Below are 20570 nucleotides of genomic sequence, written 5' to 3' on the forward strand. Positions count from 1 at the left end.
CCTAGCTGTCCAGTGTCTGACCTCACCTCTCTGCTGCTTCCCAGGAGAACCCCTACGTCATGCGCCGGCCGAACTTCCAGGCCCTGTCTGGGAATGAGCGTTTCGAGGGCTTCTGCGTGGACATGCTGCGAGAGCTGGCCGAGCTCCTGCGCTTCCGCTACCGCCTGCGGCTGGTGGAGGATGGACTGTATGGGGCGCCCGAGCCCAACGGCTCCTGGACGGGCATGGTCGGCGAGCTCATCAACCGGGTACGGCTGGGCCGGGTCTGGGGAAGGGGCCGTGGCCCAGGTGGGCGTGGGGAGGCAGGCAGGCAAGCAGCCAGTGGCGCTTCAACCAGCCTGGTGCATAACTACAGGTGCCCAACAACGGGGCGGGCGGATGACAGGCAATGCTTCACCTCCTGTGTCTTGCTTTAACACGTGCTCCCCTAGCATCCCCTTGGCTCAGCTGGTACTCAGGGATTTTTTGGGTGGATGAAAAAGACATGGAGTTAGAATTGGACAGTGACTGTAGAGGTGGAAAGAGGCTTCCTCCAGGAGGCAAGGCTGGGCCGGGAGGACTGGGATGGCGCTCGCTTGTGCCCTGTGGCCAGCACCCACCAGGAGGGCCTGGCACATTGCAGACATCGAGGCTACCTGTTGGACTCACAAGTCCACTCACTCACAAGGTGTTTATTGAGCACCTACTGTGTGCCTTGCACCATGCTGGCATAGGATAGAGTGGTGAACACAGTGGACCTGGACCGTGCTCTCAAAAGGTTAGGGTGTCCTTAGGATGCTGGAAAGCAAATGACCACAAGACCACCCTCAGAGCTATGAGGAGGCACCCAGAGGAGGCTCCTCACCCAGCCGGTCCAGGGAGGACTTCCCAGGAGAATTGACCCCCAAATAGATTCCCAGAGGGTGTGAAGGAGTCAGCAAGGTGAAGGGGGTATGGGAGCAGGGGAATGTGTTCGGAGCAGAGGAAATGGCATTTATAGAAGGGGAGTCAGGGTGAGAGAGAGTGACGTACCCTGGAAGGGCCCTGAGTGTTGGTGGGATGTGGATGAAGGGGAGGAGGGAGAAAGGCAGAGGTGTGGGAGGTGAGAGTGGTGTGGAAAAAATATTTTGGAGTCAGACCAGTCTGGGTTTGAATGCTCAGGTGAGTTGTTTCTCTTTCCTTCACCTCTCTTTTTCCCTCCCTTGCATGGGGATAATGATGCCTCTCAGGTCTGTCCTGAGGGTTTCAGGGAACAGGGACGGTGCCACCCACGATGCTTGTCAGAGGCAGGGGATCTCAATATGTAGTCCCTCTTTTTATTCCAGGCAGGAGAAACCATGTAGGCAAGGGCCCGGAGGCAGGGCCGTGCCATGGGAGACACACAGGCCCCAGCCAGCCAGGGCAGGTGTGCAGAGCAGGGACCTATGGCCACCAACAGTCAGGGAAGCCTTGACATTGGACTTGGCTGAGGGCATCAAGGATCCTCACCCTCCTGTCTCTTCCATCCCAGAATTCACTGCATCCACGCCCCTGAATGTCACCAGGGTAGACTTGAGAAGGCCACTTTGAATGACAAGGGCATTTATTCCTTAGGGCACTGATTTTCAAAACTGCTGTTTTGACTGCAGAACTCTTTTTTCCCCCCCAATTGAAGGCACCCTCAGAAGCTGAGACAAAGCAGAATAGCTGTGGTGGGGGCAGGGCTGGGGGTGTCCTTGGGGTCCTGGTGGCTAGGCTTTTCCCACCCCACCCCATGAACAGGCCCGAGGCACGGCCACCGCCGCCCCCCCCGCTGCTGGGGCCTATTTGAAGCTTCTGTCCCGGGTGGGTTTCAAGGGCCTGAAGCCAGAATCCGAAAAGGCAGGGGGCATGGGGAGCTGGCGGCCCGGCACCCACCTGACTGGCCCGCTTCCCTGTGACTTCCACATCCTGGTCCTCAGTCACGTGGGTTCAGAACATTGGTCAGGGTCCCTGGAAATAGGCAGACGGCAGGAGAGTAGCCCCCAGCCAGAGTCAGGTAAATTGGATGCCAGTTTCTTCATCAATGAAGTAGTAGTGGAATAGTCCTCTTTACAGCAGCATGACCTTGGGGAAGAGCCTCAGGCCTGCCCCGCAGCATGGACGGAGGATTTGGAGGATTCGGCAGGATGGTGTCTGGGGCTAGCACAGCCCAGAGGCCGGAGCTTTCCTGATGCGCTGCTATGATTGTGATCCTGAGTCCTGTTTGTACCTTGGCTCTGCTGCATACTAGCTGTGTGACCTTGGGCGAGTTCCTTAACCCCTCTGTGACATTGTGTCTTCAACAGTAAAATTGGAGACATAATAGTGGCTAGTACACACCGCCATCTTGAGCATGAAACGAGTTATTCCTGGGGCTTAGAACAGGTGACTGGCAGGTAGTGGGTACTGTAAGCATGTGCCCTATTCACATTCTTATTAATGTTATTTCTACCGGCACGGCCAGCACACACATACATTCATGTGTTTGTCTGTTCTCAAGCTGGCTAGCATTTACTGAGGGCCTGCTGTATACACCCTGGGGATACAATAGCCAGGCCTGGCCTTGCTCTAATGGAGAGGGTTAAAGAGTTTGGCTGTCAGCAGGGGGCTCATGGCACACGCCCCAAAGGTGTCAAGTTGGCTCAAGTGAGGAAAGAGAATCAGTGGGGTTCGGGGGGGTGGGCAGGATGACCTGCAGGGAGGTAGGGGGACAGCAAGGATGGAGACAGGGGGAGGCTGAGAGTGCCAGGGCTTGGTGATGGGGCGGGGGACACGGGAGAAAGGACCGAGCCTCTCCGTTGCAAGTTGCTCGGGCAGCTGGGTGAGGGCGATGACATTTAGGGAGAGAACACTGGAGGAGGAGCGGGCTGGGAGCGCGAAGGATGGGCGGGGCTTGGCCCTGCAGAGGCTCAGCTGCCTGCCTGCCGTGGGATGGCCAAGTACACGGAGCTTCAGGCGGGTACTCGCCACAGCCTCCCAGCGGCGGCAACACCACCCCACATGCCAGAGGCTTTTCAAGTGTTACTTAAAGGTCCTGACGATCTCTGTCCTCCCACTGCTGCCCCGGGTCTCAGAGGCGAAGAGACTTGCCCCAGTCACCGCAGGGCTGCAGCCAGGTGTGTCTGACCCAAAGCCCTTCCCAGACCCCCAGTAGGTACTCGGGTAGCCAGGGTGAACAGGATGATGCACTCACCCCGTGCCAGAGCCTTGCCCAAGCGTTCTGAACTGTATGAACACGCCACCCCACGAGGAGGGCCTGGTATTAGCCCAGTTTTCTCTAATAGTGAGACACCAAGGTACCATGTCCAGGCCACATGGCTAGTGACTGGCAGAGCCAGGGCTGGCCTCCATCAGGCTGGCCTGGAGCTGACGAGTGACTTCCAGATGGAAGCCAGCCCAGGGCACCGGAATCTCCCCAGTCACCCCACCGGTCCCCAGGCCGGTCTTGAATCATGGTCCGTTTACTCCACCCAGTGGCCACTGCTGGAATTGGCCTTCTCCCTGTCCTCGTGCCGAGGCGTGCATTCAGGCCCGGCCCCTCTCCCACGCCCGGCCCCTCTCCCAGCCTCCGGACCGACCTCTTGACCTCCCATCTCTCACCATTCTGCGTTGTCCTGCAGTAAGGTCTTCTACAGTGGAGGTCTGACCTGTCATTCACATGCTGTCGCCAGAGCACCTCCCCACCCCCCGGGATAAAAATCTGTGCCCTCCGCCCCGCCCTCAAGGACAAAGCAGCTATCTTAGGGTGTTCCAGGGAAGCAGATGGAGATTAGCAGGCAGGAGGCCCCGTTAGAAACCAGCCCTGTGCAGGAGGGAAGGAGCGGGCCTGGACAGAGGAAGGCGCGGAGTTGCAATGCAGCCAGGACTGGGCCTCAGCTGTCCCCCAGGCAGCTCTGGAGCTGAGGTGAGGGGGCAGGCCTTTATACGCCCCACCGACCTGTGATCGGAGGGGGCCGTCCTCAGGGAGGCTCTTCCACCCACTGAACTGAGAGCCATCAGCCACCAGCATGCTCGGCCAACCCCAAGGGAGGGTCTGAGCCACGTCCACTGTGGCCACAACAGTCATGAGCTCGTTAGGGGTCAGGCAGGGTCGGCTTCCGTTGCCTGCGTTCCCTTGTGGTCCCCGCAAGCCAGGTCCCCTCTCTGGCCTCGGTGTCCCCTCTTGAATGGGGATGATATTACCTCCCTCACAGAGTTTTGGGGTGAGGGGCGGGTGAGGGAGAGTACGAGGTCCCAGAATGGAGCCCGGATCACAGGGGGGCCTTGCAGGATAAGGTGTGAAGCCAGTGGAAGGGTTCAGGCAGGGAACGTGCCGTGATCTAATTTGTTTTCTCTTTTTATTGAGGTCAAATTCATATAACATAAAATTAACCATTTTAAAGCGTATAGTTCAGGGGCAGGTCGTCTATTCACGACGTTGGGCAACCATCACCTCTGCCTCGTGCTCAAACATTTTCGTGACCCCCAAAGAAATCCCCGCACCCAGTAGGCAGTCAGCTCCCATTCCCCTTTTCCCCAGCTCCTGGCAACCACCAGATTGCTATGTGCTGCCACCAGTCTCTCCGTCTCCATGGATTTACTTATTCTAGATAGTTCCTATAAATGGAATCATCCGATATGCGGCTTTCTGTGTGTGGCTTCCTTTGCTCCGCATCACGTGTTCAAGGTGCATCCCTGTCGTAGCGTGGATCAGTTACCGCATTCTTTTTTTAGGGCTGAACAGTGTTTTACTGTACGGACATCTGACCTGGATTAATTTTTAAATCATTTGAAAATGATTACTCTCACTGCTCTCTCGAGAAACCACGGTATTGGGGCAAGAGTTGAAACAGGGTGTTCCCTTTAGAAGCCTGTCAAAGGGCTCAGAGGTAATACTCGAGCGGTGCCCGTGTCGGGGGTGCTCAAGAGGGAGAGAGGAATCAGGGGTGACTGCAGGGCGTGGCCTGAGCAGCTGGGTGGGTGGCGAGGCTGGCTGGGGAGAACGTGGGAGGTGCAGTTTGGTGGGTTTGGGGAAACAAGCGTTGTCTCCGGGCATGGATCGCCGGAGGGGATGATCTGAGATTCAGGAGGAGAAATATGGATTTCGTTGTGCGGCTGAGGATGAATTATTTAACTCATCCCCCGTTCGGATGGTTTCCCGTGTTTGCTGGTGTAGACAATGCCACCATCCACCGGGCCTGTGGGTTTGTTGGGCGTATTCCCGAAGGAGAAACTCCAAACCACCAAAGCGCCGGGTCAGAGAGTGTGAATACTTTTTAAGCAGAGATTGCCAAATAGCTGCTCAGAAAGGTTCCGCCGATTTATATTCCCACCAAAAGTGCACGAGAATGTCACATTTCCCACACTCTTGCCAACAAGCGGTATTATCGATCTTTTTTTAAAAAAACCTCTGCCGATCTCAAAGGGTAAAAATAATACCTTATTGTTCCCACCTAAACAGAACGTTTCTTGGCTGCATACCGATCCCCATGAGGACAGACTGTAATTTACCGAAGCGTGGCTTTGTACTTAGTTGTTTCCAGGCATTTTTTATTTGTTTGTGCTGTTATAAACAACCATAAGCAAACCTCTTTATGCACAAAAGCTTTGCCTGCACGGCAGCCCATTAGGACGGATTCTCTGAATAGAGTGACTAGGTCAAAGAGGAGGACCCTTTGTATGGCTTTTGTTATAGATGGTCGAACCGATTTCCAGAAAAGCTGCCGCGGTTTCTGTCCAGGCTCCTTCTCACACAGAGGGTTTTTGGTTGGCTTTTAGATATTGAGACACCCCCCCCCGTCACTTTTACAGATGGCTGATCACTTTGATTTTTCCTGTTTTGCCTGGCAGACCGCAGTGGGCCTTATGCGGTCAGGCGATAGACGGAGTCTGAGTCCAAGTTCAACTCAGAATGGACCTGACAGGTCCACAGACCCACCGTGAGTTTTCCCAGGTCCTACTTGTATAATTGGAAGAGACCTGCGTGGCCACCAGCAGAATCCCACGCCGGCTGGCTGACCGGCGGTCAGGGCCATTACGGTGAAAGAAGCAAGCAGAAGCTCCTAGAATTCCCTGTCTTTCCCAGGATAGTCACCGGAAAACAGTTCTATATCCTTTGGGGGAATCGCAGAGATTAGTGCTGCCATTAACGGCTTGAAAGAAGTGGAGGTAGTGATCTCATCCCTTGTCACCGGGGCGGTTCGGTCTGTGCAGAAGGCAGTTGGATCTTGGACAATGACTGGGGATTATTGCAAATGGAATCAGGCGGTAACTCCAACCGCAGTCGCTGGCCCAAATGAAGTCTCTTTACTGGAGCAAGTCAACACAGACCTTGGCAACTGGCGTGAGCTACTGACCTGGCAAAGGCAGTTCTCACTAGCCGGCTTTCTGAGGCCCACCAGAAGCCTGCCATCTCGCCTCAGGGCGACATCCGTTCCCTCGTCTCCCGCCATCACCTGGGCCACAGAGAACTTGATCTTGACAGCGCACCCGGGGTCAGGCGGGTCCACTACCCTGGCAACATTGCGCTGATCAGATCTCGTGAGCAGAATGTCACATTTAACGGGGTTGGCAGTAAACCCGCTGCTGACATCCATTGGTCAGGGCCCAATCTGGACACAAAAATAGCACCAGCTACTTGCACAGAATCACATCGGCTACTTGAACAGAGCGACTTTGATACAAAGAATTGTTACCTAGAGGTCAAGTGGTTAACCAGATGACTAAAAGAGTAGAAAGCAAAGTAGGGGATCACGGGGTAGGGGCTGCAGGAAGCAACCAGCACCCTGAGGCCTAAGGGCGCAGGGGAAGAAGTTGGAAAGGTGAAAACTTAGAAACTCAGATGAGGGGCCTTGCGGCGCCGAAACAGGCGTCCGAGGAGGGGCTGTGTGACGTTTGGTGGGGCTCGGGGATTTGGATGTAAGTTGTGAGCGGCTTCAGTCCACTTCCCAAACAGCCCCCACGGCTTTCCATTTCGAGGGAGGCCCGGAGCGCGCGAAGGCTCTGTAGCAAACCCCAGCTGCGTGCAAGCTTATCTGCCACCTGGGCCCGATGACCCAGCAGATCCGGGGATATGCAGAGTGCTGGTGGCAGACGGGGACATAGGCCCCCAGGGGCGACTCACAGCGCAGAACTCGGGTTTGGGTGCGGATTGCGCTCTCTTCTGCAGCTCACTCGTCTCCTACTGAGACAATGCTCGTCGCTGGGCCCTCCCAGAGACTGAGCCTCGAGTGCCCACATGGCCTGAGTGCTCCGGTGAGCTGGCTGTTGTCATTTCTGCATGAGTCAGAGTCCTGCCAGGAGACAGGCATGCCGAATGAATGAAGAGAATTACTTACTAGGAATAAAGTTAACTCAGTAACAAAGAGGGTAAAAGTCGAACTCCAACGCAGGGATCAGCAAACCTTTTCTGTAAAGGGCCAGATAGTAAGTATTTTTGGCTTTCAGGTCATAGTGTCACCATCATCCAACTCTGTTGTTGGATGGAAAGCAGTCATAGGCGATACCGAAACACATGGGCATGGGCATGTTCCAATAAAACTTTATTCACAAAATCAGGCATTGGACTTGGCCTGAGGGCTACAGTTCGCACACCCTCCCTCGCAGCTATCATGGAGGTGCAAGGCAGGAAATGGCTGCTTCCCTGGTTCGGAAGGAACAGTGAGAGGAGCTGAAACTCCTGGAAACTTAGAGGAAGGCGCTCACTGGCTGGCACTGGTTTCCCTGAGGGGCTCAGTGAGGCCAGTTCTGCAAGTGCAGGGAAGCCACAAACTGGATTCATCTGCTGCGCTAGGACGATCCGCTGCTGCAGGGACAGGCTGGCGAGCCTTCGCCTTCCTGCAGCCTTGCAGCGTCCCGCTAGCGCCCCCTACTGGCAGAGTATGACAGGGCGCGGATGGCAAAGCAGAACCGTGGTTTGCAGGGAGCTGGGATAGAGGGCGAGTTTGGGGCTGGGCTATGCTCACACGGGTGTTGGTCGGCTTTTCGGTATTTAGACAGCCTTCCTGCCCCATCATTTCTACAGAAGGCTCATCATTTGGATTTTTCCTGATTTCATTCCAGAGATTAAATGTCAGCGTCCCCTTGTGGAGGGAGATCTTCTGTAAGAAATGGGTGACTCTGCTAGGAAATCCAGGGTGAGGAGGAGGAGGTGGAAGGAGAGTTCCAAAGGCTCTAAGAGGATCTTAGAAGGAGTTCGCAGGGTTTAAGGATGTGTCTGTCCTCCCTTCAGAATGAAATCCAAATCTGGCCACCTCTCTCCACCACCACCTCCATTCCCTCCTCCCCAGCCCAAGTATTCCCATGGACTTCATTTGGTCCTGAAGACCCCTGCTTTCACTCTTGCCCCTGTGGTCTGTTCTCACGGTGGCCAGATCATGTCATCCCCCTGCTCACACCCTCCGATGTGATGTCCTCTACTGCCCTTGGAGTAGAATCCAGCCTCCCCTTCCCATCCCTGCAGGGCTGCGATCCCTGCTCTGCTGCGTTTCCCACCCCTCCCAGGGGGTTCCAGCCACCCTGGACGCTGCAAGTCCCTTCCCATCTCAGGGGCTGTATGTGCTTGTCCGTCAGCCTGGAATTTTCTCCCTAGTTCTTCTCGGGCCTTGCTTCACACTTCCTTCACATTTGTACCCAAGACCTCCCTGCAGTGGGGAGTGTGTCCAGACTAGTGTCTTCCAGCAGTCTTGATCCCCTTGCCCTGCTTTGTTTTTCTTCATGACACTTGTCACCACCCGCCATTATATATTTATCTTCACCTCTTGATTCCCAAAGCTAGAACTGTGCTTGGTCAGTGGTGGGTGTTCCACAAATATTTGTCAAGTAGGTAAATAAGTGGATGGACAGACAGAATGGACAGAGAGACTGCAATGGGGGGGATGCAGGGCAAGGTGGTGGGTGTCTCAGTCTGTGCTTTTGTAACAGAATACCACAGACTGGGGGGTTTATGAACAACAGAAATTTATTTCTTACAGTTATGGAGGCTGAGAAGTCCAAGATAAAGGTGCTGGCAGATTTGGTGTCTGGTGGGGGCCTCTTCCTGGTTCATAGACGGCCATCTTGCTGTGCCTCAATATGGTGGTGGGGGCGAGGGAGCTTTCTGGATGGAATGGGAAAAGGGCACTAATCCCATTCATGAGTCTCCCCCCTCAGAACCTCCTCACCTCCCAAAGGCCCCCCTCCTAACACCATCATGTTGAGGGTTAAGATTTCAACATATGAGTTTGTTGGGGGGACATAAACATTCAGTATGTGGCAGTGGGGTGGGGGCTGGGTGGGGCAGGGCCTAAGGGGGCTGGGTGAGGAGTACAGATGACAGTGTAAGGAGAGTGGGAGCTGTTGCCAGGTTTAAGCAGGGCTGCTGTGCCCGAGGCTATAGTTTCTGGGGTCCCTCGGGCGACTGCCTGAGGTTTCCGGTCCTGAGACGCGGTGATCAGGGCAGGAGTGGGGCAGTGAAATGGAGGAAGTGATCGATTCCAGAGGTGTTTGGGGAGCAGAATCAGGAGAGCTTGAGTCTAGAATCGGTGAGGGGTGGAGAGGTGTCAAGGATGCCCCCCAGGCTTCTGCCTGGGACGACTACGGGGACAGGGTAAGGGCTGAGTTTGCTGTGTGTTGACGAGAAGTTCAAGGACCCATTCACTCTAGTCATTTGCAAAGCACCCATCTACCGAGCTCCCAGGGACCAGGGAGGAGTCGCACACCTGGACCCTGACGTCAGATGCCCCCCGGCCATGAAGGGTGGGGACAGTGGGCAGGCGAAACTCCTAGAGGGGAACTGGTTCTGAATCCCGGGTCAGCTAGAAGCCAGGTGCTTACCATCACTGTGCCTCTGTTTCTTCACGTGTGAAATGGTGGGCAGGATGGTCCCTCTGACAGGGTTGCTCTGGGGACTACGTGAGCTACTCTGGGCACGGGGCGGGGGGGAGCCCTGAAATGGTGGCCACGAGGTATGTGCTGTGTAGGGGTGAGCCTCTGCACCCATGCGAGGTTCCATAAAGCAGAGGGAAGGAGAGCTTTCTCTGTCCGGGACATTCTGGGAGGCCCGCAGAGGAGGGGGGACATTCCTGGTTCTTCAGCAGAGGAGACGCTATGTGTCCAGCTGGCCCTGCTTTTGCAAGTTTCATTGCAGAGGCAGAGAAGCGCACAGATGTTTTCCAAACTGAGCTAGAGCTGTGGTAGATCCAGGGGTGTGGAGCATGTGGGGGGGGTGTCCAGAGAAGGCGCCGCAGAGGAGGGAGGGGTGCAAGGGATGCTGTAGGAGTGCGTGGGATACAGTTCTGCAGGGCAGAGTGGGGCTCCTCAGGCAAGGGCAGTATTCAGTGATGCAGAGGCCAGAAAGCAGCTGGCGTGAGACGGGGCTGGAGGCCCAGGAGTAAGGTGGGGAACGGTGGCTGCCCTAGGGGCCGTTCAGAGAGGCCAGGCTTGGTCAAAATCCAGCATTGTTTGTTGGGAACCCCTGTGTAGGTTCTGGGACTCACCTCTAACCAGATACGCAAGGCACTTGTAATTTAGTTAGTAGGAAAGCTAATCCATTAATCAGCAAACAGACAGGGTCATCTCCAGTACTGCAAAGCAGGATATAAAACAGGGTAATGGGTGATATGAGAGAGACAACCCTGGGGTGGGGTAAGTGGGGTCTGGAGGCCGCCGTGGGGAGGGCTGAAGGAATGAAGTGTGAGCTAAGCCTCGAAAGGTGAGGCTGAGCTACAGAGGAGCACATGCAAAGGCCCTGAGGTGGGGAATGAGCCTGCCATGTTGAAGAGCAAAAGGCAGCCATTGTTGCTGGAGCCGAATAGGTGAGTGGAAAGGGCATGAGGGGAGGCCAGCAGGCAGATGGGTCTCAGATCCCCTAGGGCCTCTTGGCCAGGAAAGGGATTTGTTGTAGGTGCAGTGCAAAGCCACCCAGGGGTTTTAAGCAGGGGACTTTCCCTTTGGACCGTGGGGTTCTGAGTGGTGGCTGGGGGGCTGCTGAAGTGGCTGATGCAGTTGTCAGGGAAGAGACTCTGATGGTCAGGGCCTGGATGGGGGCATGGACAGAAGTGGACAGATCTGAGTTGTGTTTTGGCAGCAGAACCTCTGCCCTTGCTACCAGAGGAGATGTGGAGGTTTCAGGAAAGGGAAGAAGTGGGTTTGGCCTAGGTGTTGGCCTGAAGCAAGGTGTCCAGAGTAGGTGAGGAGGCCAACGAGCAGAGCAAAGGATGGAACGGAAAGGAGCTGGGAGTCCTTTGGGGAGGAAGTGGGCTCCTGGTCCCTGGCCTAGGGACCAGCAGAGCCCTCCTGAGCGCCGTCTGCGAAGCCGCTGCCTCCTGCTTTCTGAAGGGGAGACTCGGGCCCCCATGGAGGGCCTTCCTGGGGCATACTTCCCGTGGGTGCATCCAAGTAATAGGATTCCTGTATTCGCTGACGTCCTTCCCGGGAGTTCACATATTAGTCATTAGAGTGGCAAGTATGTGAGAAGGGGCAAGGTGCTCCCTACTCTCCCCATCCAGGAATTCCCAAGGGTATGCCCCAAATCCAGCCATGTTTTGGGCCCCTGCTGCAGCTTGCCGCCTCTGGATTCTGCTTTGGGGCTGTGCCAACTCTCTACGCTCAGGCCACACTGGGGCTGGTGCTGTGTCCCTTGCCCCATGGCAGCTGTTTGAACTGTGCCCCAGTTCTGTCCACACCTGTATTACCTCGTGTCCTCTGTCTCAGCCGCTTCCGTGTGAGTGTGTGTCTCCCAGGCCAGTGAGCCAGGACCTCTACTCTTATTACAATCCTACGAGTCGTCTCTACTTGAACTTGGAGTCAATTCTGGGGTCTGGTGGAGGCCTAGGGGATGGTCAGTATGCCTGGAAGGGGTCTCCTGGGAGCCGGGTCCCAATGCCAGGACCAGGAGAGCTGTGTGAGACATCTCGCCCAACCCCCGTCCCCATTTTGCAGATGAGCAAACTGAGGCCCAGAGACGTGGAAGCCCCTGCCCGAGGTCACCCAGCGAACCCAGGGCAGAGCCGGGGCTCCCCATTCCCGCACCGGGCCCTTTCCAGCGCCCTGCCCTCTCCTACCTGCTCCGTCATGTATGTACGCATGTGAGGGCCGTGTGTGCCTCGAGGGAACGCCCCTCCCCCGTGTGTCTCCGCTGCTCCCTACGCTGTGTCGAGGGCATGAGTCTGTCTGCCTGTGCCCGTGCAGCTGGTACGTCGCTGGGCCAGCCTGTGTCTTAGCACGTGTGTGTGTGGATGTGGCGTGGTGGGCACCAGTCAGTGGCGGCATACATGTGACCCGATACAGTGCTCATGTGTGCCGTGTGTGGCGGGAAGGGTGTGTGAAGTGTTGGCTTTTTCCCAGTCTTCTGTCTGGCCAGCAGCTAAAGGCCACCTAAGTCCACCTGAGCTAGAACCAAATGAACCTTTTGGATTAGGGATTCTGGGTGTGCCTGCCAGACACCAACCCAAACCCTTCTCCCTGTCCCACCCCACCTGCCCCCCACCCTCACCACCTCAGACCTGGACCCCAGGCACTCCTCCCCCACCTGAGACCACGTGCAGCTCCCCCCGAGATCTTTCTGTTGGTTGGGCTGGGTGTCGGTCTTGTGTCTGGGCGGGTGACTTTATGTACACACGAAGGTCACTGGTGCCTGCCGGTGGCAGGACAGTCGAGGTCCCATCTCTGTGTTAAGGTCCCCCAGCTCCTGTCTTTACTGACGAGTGCCTTTGCCTCTCCGAGACTCAGTTTCTCCATCTATAAAACGGGGCTAGTAGTGGCCCTCCGGGAGCTGTTGGAAGGAAGACTCAAGGTAATCCATAGAAAGTGTTAGCTAGCGTGGAGCCTGGCACAGAGTCAGTGCGTGGCAAATGTTCCATGTCGTGAGCCATAAAGACAGAAGGGGAAACCAAGGCCTGAAGAGAGCCCGGAGTGGGTCAGCGTCCTGGCATCTCAGCACCCCCGTCAGGCTTTCTCCAGGACCTGGGTGGCGGGACATGTGGGAGTTATGCAGGCCTGTGGGGGAGTTTTATAAAGCAGGGCCTTCACAATGAACTTGACGGGATGAGGAGGGGCGGCTGGGCAGGGAAGGGGCCACAGGAGCCTCTCCCAGCAGACGTGAGATGACGGGCATCCGATTCTGGGCCCAAGGTGCCGTTCTGGAGCCAGTGCAGGCTTCTGGCCCCTTTGCTGACCTCTCGGGGGCTCTGTCTGTGTGTGTCTCCCTAACTGCCCGTCTGTCTCCCTGGCCCACCCCGCTGCCCCTGCCCTGCTTCCCCTCCAGCAGAAGGCGGACCTGGCTGTGGCTGCATTCACCATCACCGCCGAGCGGGAGAAGGTCATCGACTTCTCCAAACCCTTCATGACCCTGGGGATCAGCATTCTCTACCGAGTGCACATGGTACGGCTGTGGGGCAGGGGCTGGTGGTGGGGCCAACACCTGTGTTCCCAAGGGAAGCAGAGGCTGTGGGCTGGACCCTGATGGTCCACTTGGGCTCGAGGGCGCTTGGCGGGGCAGGGGCTAGGGATGCACGCAGGTCAGGGTGGCTCCGGGCCTCATGCCCTCTCCCCGCAGGGCCGCAAGCCTGGCTACTTCTCCTTCCTGGACCCCTTCTCCCCTGCCGTGTGGCTCTTCATGCTTCTGGCCTACCTGGCCGTCAGCTGCGTCCTGTTCCTGGCCGCCAGGTGAGTCCACTGCCTGCTACCCGGGAAGAGGCATGGGCCAGGGTGTCCATGACCGACCCCCACATTCTGTCCCAACCTCCACGCTGGGCCTCAGGTTCCCGGCCCTCCTTTCTCCCTCTCTCCCTGTGTGCATGCCTGTCTCACTCTGTGGCTCTGACTTTTGCTCTGTGGTTCTGTCTCTGGGCCTCTTCCCTTCCCATTCTCTCTCTCTCGTCCTCTGTTTCTCTCTCTGTGTATCTCTTTCTGCCTCTTTTTTTTCTTTTTTAAATATTTTATTTATTTATTTGACAGAGAGGGAGGCAGCGAGAGAGGGAACACAAGCAGGGGGGAGGGAGAGGGAGAAGCAGGTTTCCTACTGAGCAGGGAGCCCGATGCAGGACTCAATCCCAGAACGCTGGGATCATGACCTGAGCCGAAGGCAGACGCTTAATGACTGAGCCACCCAGGCGCCCCTCTTTCTGCCTCTTCTGTGTGTCTCTCTATCTGTATGTGTGTCTTTCTTCCTCTGTCTCTCTCTGTGTTTCTTTCTACCTCTTCTCTCTGTGTACGTCTCTTTCTGTTCATCTCCCTGTCTCTTTTTTCCCTCCTTTTTCTAACTGCCCCCCCATCTCTTCTCATCCTGGTGTCTCTGTCTCTTTCCTCCGTTTCTCTTTTTTCTGTCTACCTTGGCTCCATCCACCCCTCACTCCCATGTCTCTCTGCAGGCTGAGCCCCTACGAGTGGTATAACCCCCACCCGTGCTTGCGGGCGCGCCCCCACATCCTGGAGAACCAGTACACGCTGGGCAACAGCCTCTGGTTCCCCGTGGGGGGCTTCATGCAGCAAGGCTCGGAGATCATGCCCCGGGCACTGTCTACGCGCTGTGTCAGTGGAGTCTGGTGAGTGGCCTTCTGTCTGTCCCACCCTGAGTGGGGAGGGCCCCTTCTGAGGCCTGGGTGGATTCCGGTCCCCCTCCACCAGCTAGCTGTGTGACAGGGAATGGGGTGGGAAGAGCTGAGGCCCAGCTCTGCTCCCTGCTAGCTGTGTGACCTTGTGTAGGCCACATCCCCTCTTTGTGCCTCAGTCTGTTCATCTGAAAAATGGGGATAAAAATGCCCATGTTTCAGGTTGTAAGGATTCAGTTGGGATGTTACACAAAAGTGCTTCTGCTGACATGAGAATTATAATTGGAATCGCATAAACGCAGCTGTTGCTGGCTCACACGTGCTCTGGCGGTCACGGAGACCTGGGGTAGTCTCCACTGTCCAGGGACACCTGCTCCCTCAAAGTCCCTTGGGGACCCCAGTAATGTGGACAGAGCTTACTTCATCCCTGTGACGAGCTCCAAGAAGCCAGGTGTCAGAGAGCAGACACCGTCAACTCATATCTGTTTGGCCCACCACTTTTTAAAAAATTTGAATGAGCAGCATTTAAAAATTGGACAAATTCACTCACAAATCCAGATTTCTCACTCTTCTTGAAAATCCGGGGGCTCTGGTAGTGTGGGATGAGTTGGCATTCTCCCGGGTTCATGCATTAGAGCGCTGAGACCAGGCACTCCCCCAGGCCACTCGCTCCAGCCCCGCTGTGCTCCCCAGGCCCTCCTTAAAGAGCATTTCTTCCTCACCTCATCCCTGTCACTGAGAATTCATGCCTCAACAGCCATGCAGCAGATGCTTCATGGACCCCTCCTGGTGCCAGGCACTCAGGTGAAGAATCCAGCCTCAAGAGGCAGAGGAGCCGATTATAAAGAGCTAAACAAAGAAACACAGAAACATCCTATTTGATCCCGAGAATAAATAAAGCCCAAAGACAGAGTCTAATTCAAAACTCATTCAAGACGAACGTTGAGTGGGTGGCAGGTTTTGCTCTCCCTGCTAAGTGGGACTAACTGCCATATAGCGAGTCGTTGACAGTTGGCTGGGCCCACTGGCTTTGCCCCTTTTGAGTCTTGATGACGTTTTCTTAACATCTTGGGACTGGCATTGTTCCAAGCGTCCCGTAGCCTGTATTAGTTTCCTATTGCTGCTGCAACAAGTTAGACAGGTTTAGTGGCTTAGAACAACATAAATGTGCTCTCTTATGGGTCTGGAGGTCAGAAAGCCGAAATCTCACCGGGCTCAAGTCCAGGTGTGGGCAGGGCTGGCTCCTTCGGGAGGCTTTAGGGGAGGATCTGTTTGCCTGACTTTTCTAGCATCTAGAAGCCACCTGCCTTCCTTGGCTTATGGCTGCTTTCTCTGTCTTCAAAGCCAGCAGCATAGCATCTTCCTAGCTCCGTCTCTGGCTCTGATCGCCTCTTTCCACTTAGAAGGACCCTTATGATATCACCGGGCCCCCCCAGATAATCCGGAATAATCTCCCCATCTCAAATTCCTTAACTTTGTCAAATCTGCAAAGGCTCTTTGACCCCATAAGGGGACATACTCATGAGTTCAGGGCTTTGCATGGAGACATCTCTGGGGGCGGGGGTCCTTCTTCCGCCTACCACATACCCCAGTTGCAACTTACGGACACCGTCAGTGTAACCATGTATCCGATGCGCACAAACCTTGATATTAAAGCAAACAGGGCACGTGAGAGAGAACAGTAGGGGATGTGGACGCTCAGGGAAGCCTCTTGAGGAGGTGACATCTAGGCGGAGTCCTAAAGGCTAAGACAGAGGCATCCATGCCCAGGAGAGGGAGGAGCATTCCAGATAGGCTAGAGGAGGCACACGGCCCCACTGTGACAAATCTGGCCAAGTCCTCAGGTCGGTGGCGGACCTGCTGACTTCCTCTCTGCAGGCCATCTCTTCTGCTCCTTGGTCAGGGACCCCTTCCCCAGCCAGGCGTTCTGTGCCTGTATCCACCACCGTCACTCTGGAAGCCCCCAGACACACCCGCCCCCTCCCCACTGGAGACCTGGACCCCAAGCTCACTCTCATCTTCACCCTCCGTCCTCCCACACATTCGCTCGGTCAGTGGATGTCTCAGCAGATGTTTCTTAGTCTCTGACTGGGACCCCAGCACGATGACACAGCAGTGCAATGCCACTAGCCTAGGGGACTTGGCTGCCAACGGGGGCTGACCCGCCTCCTGGGCCCTTCGTCTTCAGGGTCCTTGGAGCCACAGCCCAGAGCTGGACCCAAGGGCTTGGCGTCATTCCGGACAGCCCCACCTCTGTGTCCGTGCTTTTGAGGCTCTGTGCGACTGCAGCCCCCTCTTCCCCGGGCCCGCTCTTGGCCACTCTCGCAACGTGGTCTTTGCACCTGCCTCTTTCCTGCTCTCTGATCCCTGCCTGCTTTCTGGTCCGTCCACCTCAGACCTCAGGTAGGCTCCTAGGCCATGCCTTCAGCCACTGTTTTGCCATTGTCCTCAACTCCTCCTGAGGTCCTCCCGTCCTCAGAGTCCTCCCAGCAACCTCAGATCTAGTCCACAGCCTGGCTCCCCCTCCCCCCGCTCCACCAGGGCCACATGGGACCCCTCTATGGATACGTCCAGTGTTATTAGCCACCCTCCTTCTAGAAACTCTTGGCTTCCAGGCTGTTGTGGCCTTCTGGTGCCCTCCTTCCTCTTTGGATCCTGTTTCCTTGCACCTCGGGAGGGGGGTGGTGACTGCCCTTTGCCCTTTCTCACGTGAGCTCCTCCCTCCACACCGGTGATGTGTTGGTGCCTGCAGACCCAGCACCTTTGTTTTACGACAAATATTTTACGACAAATATTTTCTAACATCTGCTTTCCCACCCTGACGAAATTCAAGGGTAACGCATCTACTTAACACACCTGCCTACACATGATTTAAAACAAATCAGTAATACGCCCTGACTGCAATACAAGGGAGAGAAAGGGAAGTGATCTATGGTAGAATAATACAACAGCAGTGCTTCAGTGTTTGGGCAGAGCTATCCCTGAAGACAGAAATCAGGAGTCAGACAGCCGCACCAACTTACAACGGGTGCATTGGGAATGACGAGAAGTGAGACCATTTAATAGAACCGTGTCGACACCTGAGACTTGACGCTTTAAAATACTTGGTAAATGAGTATGTTTGTACAAACACAAATCACCATGAGCTTGGCGATTTCCTAATACAGCTTCTCTAAGAATCTTGGTTTGGTGATTCAGAAACCGTGAGCAGGGCTGTTGTCGGAGACCTGAGTTCCAAACAGTGAAGGGTTCTTGGCAAAGTTTCAAACATGACATCCAGTTGTTCCTCAGTCTGAACAAGAGCTGTGTTCCTAGAAACTTCGGTTTCTGGTATAACCATCCAAAAACATTGGTGGTTTTTATGTACCAAGGAGTTAGGCTTAGATAGTCAGGTACCGGATTTTCTCTCTTGTTTAGACTAGACCGCATTGCTGGACACCTACCCCACCCACCGACACTGGGAGCCACCAGGGTGCCCCACGCCTAACCAAGTGTCTTCCTCAGACACCTCCCAGGGGGCACCCCTTGTGCTTTGGAACTGACACTGACTGAGTTCTCCCCTCCAGACCTTCCCCGTGTGTGTTCAACAGGCATCCCCAAAACAACTTGTCCAAAACAGAGCATACATCGTTACTTCCAAGACAGACCGTCCGTCTGTGTCCCCCTGCTCTGTCTCCACGAGTGCCCTCACCAGCCCCCTCCGTGCAGTCACCACCACTAGTCAGCCACGAGCCACGCTGTATCCTTGGGGTCGAGGTGATGCCTGCTGTGTACCAGGCACTGAATAGTTTTGTCTTGACTGAATAGACATTGGCCCTTGGGGTGGGTTTGAAGAGACTTGGTTTCCAGAGAGCTGTGTCAGACCCTGGGTCTTTGCGTGTTGGGTTTCGATTTTCTTTTGCAGGAGGCTGTGTTATTCATCCCTCTGTCTTCCACTCCCCCCCGCCCCCCAGTGCCTAACACGGCACTGTGCGTGTGCGCTTAGCGAAGGTTAGCCACTGTTTTCATGATTATCTGCCGGGGGGAGGGGGTGGTCTGGGAGGCCCTCCCAGCTTCCCCCCTGTCTTCATGCCCCACAGATCTGCACCACCTGCAGGGAGCCTGGCCACTCTCACCTGCCAGAGGAGGTGGCAGAGAGTGTCAGGGTAAGACAAGTGGCTGCTCTTGGGCTCCGTGGCGAGGTCAGTGGGTGCCTCTTCTCCCAAGTCCCCAGGACAGTGAGCGCATACACTCGAGCTTGTTCTGTGCCAGATGTGGCTCGCAGTCTTACAACAGCCCTGCAAGGGGCGGCCAGCCGTTGCACTTGCTCCACAGATGAGTCCAAGGTCACACAGCCAGGCAGTGAGAGAGCCAGGATTTGGGGATTTTCCAGAGATCTTTCTATTATTGATTTCTTGTTTAGTTCCATTGTGGTCAGGACGTTCTCCGTAGGATTTTCATCCTTCGAAATTTATGGAGACTCGTTTTATGGCTCAGCGTGTGGTCTGTCCTGGTAAAGCTCTCTGTGCGGTTGGTGGGTGCAGTGTGCCATAAATGGCAATTAGGGCCAGGAGGTCGACGGGGTTGCTCCAGGCTTCTCTATCCATGCTGATTTTCTGTCTGCTTGTTCTATCAATTATTGAGAGAGGGGTGTTGAAATCACCTGTAACTGTGGAGAAATTGTTTCTATTTCTCTTTTCAGTTCTAATAGTTTTTGCTTCATGAATTTTGAAGCTCTGTAATTAGGGGTGTAAATGTTTAGGATTGTTGTCTGATGTCTTGATGAATTGATCCCTTCATCATTATATAATGTCTCTCTTTATTCCTGGTAACATGTCTGCTCTGAAGTTACCTTTTTTTGATATTCATATAACCACTCCCACTTGCTTTCTTTTTTTTTCTTTCTTTCTTTCTTTCTTTCTTCTTTCTTTCTTTCTTTCTTTCTTTCTTTCTTTCTTTCTTTCTTTCTTTCAGATTTATTTATTTGAGAGAAAGAGAGAATGTGTGTGTAAGTCAGGGGAGGGGCAGAGAGAGAATCTCAAGCAGACTCCCTGCTGAGTGCAGATCCTGACTCAGGGCTCCATCCCAGGACCCTGGGATCATGACCTGAGCTGAAGGCAGCCGCTTAACCGACAGAGCCCCCCAGGCGCCCCTAGCCACCCCAGCTTTCTTATGCTTAGTGTTGGTATAGCATTATCTTTTCCCATCCCTTCGCTTCTGACCTATCTGTATCATTATATTTAAAGTGGTTTCTTACAGGCAGTACGTACTTAGGCCTTAGAGCAAGGGTTGGCAAACTTTTTCGATATTGGGCCAGATAGTAAATATTTTAGGCTTTGCTGGCCATCCGGTCTCTGTCACAACTACTCAGCTCTGCCCGTACCGAGATGCCAGAGATGATACATACATGAATGAGCGTGGCTGTGTTCCCATAAAACTTTATTTATGGACACTGGCACCGAAATTTGAATTTTATATGTCACATGTCATGATGTATTGCTCTTCTTTCAATTTCTTTTTAAGCATTTAAAAATGTGAAAACCATTCTTAGCCCGTGGGCTGTGCAAAAAGAGACAGCAAGACAGATTTGGCCCGTGGGCCATCGTTTGCCAACCCCCGGTTGAGATCATTTACGTTTAATGCAATTACTGTTATGGTTGGGTTTAAATCTGTCAACTTGTTGCCTCTTTTTAATTTGTCCCATCTCTTTGGGCTCCCTTTTCCCTCTTTCCCTACCATCTTTTGGATTTATTGAGATTTTTAGGATTCTCTTTCGTGTCTCCTATTGACTTATTAAGCATACTTTTTAAAAAATTTTTCTTAGTAGTTGCTTGCTCTGGGTTGACAATATGCATCTTGAATTGATTATAAAATACTTTCAAGTAACAGTCTACCACTTCGCGTAAGATAAAGATCTTAACCGTGTTCCATCCCTCCCATTCTTTGAGCTGCTCTTAGCATATATATTACTTCTATTTATCTTACGAACCCCACGACATATGAGGTTTATGTGTGTGTGTTTGCTTAAACAGTAAATGTCTTTTATTTTTATATATTTTTAAATATTTTATTTATTTATTTGAGAGAGAGAGAGAAAACACGAGT

General features: G+C 54.3%; 1 protein-coding gene across 2 annotated transcripts in view; it reads left to right on the plus strand.

The window, feature by feature from the left end:
* GRIK5 (glutamate ionotropic receptor kainate type subunit 5) overlaps nt 1-20570 on the plus strand; it is a 45139-nt gene that overhangs the window by 16241 nt on the left and 8328 nt on the right. For both annotated transcript variants that reach the window (XM_040634057.1, XM_040634058.1), the window contains 4 exons: nt 45-248; nt 13205-13318; nt 13493-13602; nt 14307-14480. In XM_040634057.1, the coding sequence (XP_040489991.1) occupies nt 45-248; nt 13205-13318; nt 13493-13602; nt 14307-14480 (602 nt within the window). The remainder of the gene's footprint in view (nt 1-44; nt 249-13204; nt 13319-13492; nt 13603-14306; nt 14481-20570) is intronic.

Source organism: Ursus maritimus, unplaced genomic scaffold (assembly GCF_017311325.1).
Source record: "Ursus maritimus isolate PB19 unplaced genomic scaffold, ASM1731132v1 scaffold_19, whole genome shotgun sequence".
Classification (NCBI taxonomy): domain Eukaryota; kingdom Metazoa; phylum Chordata; class Mammalia; order Carnivora; family Ursidae; genus Ursus; species Ursus maritimus.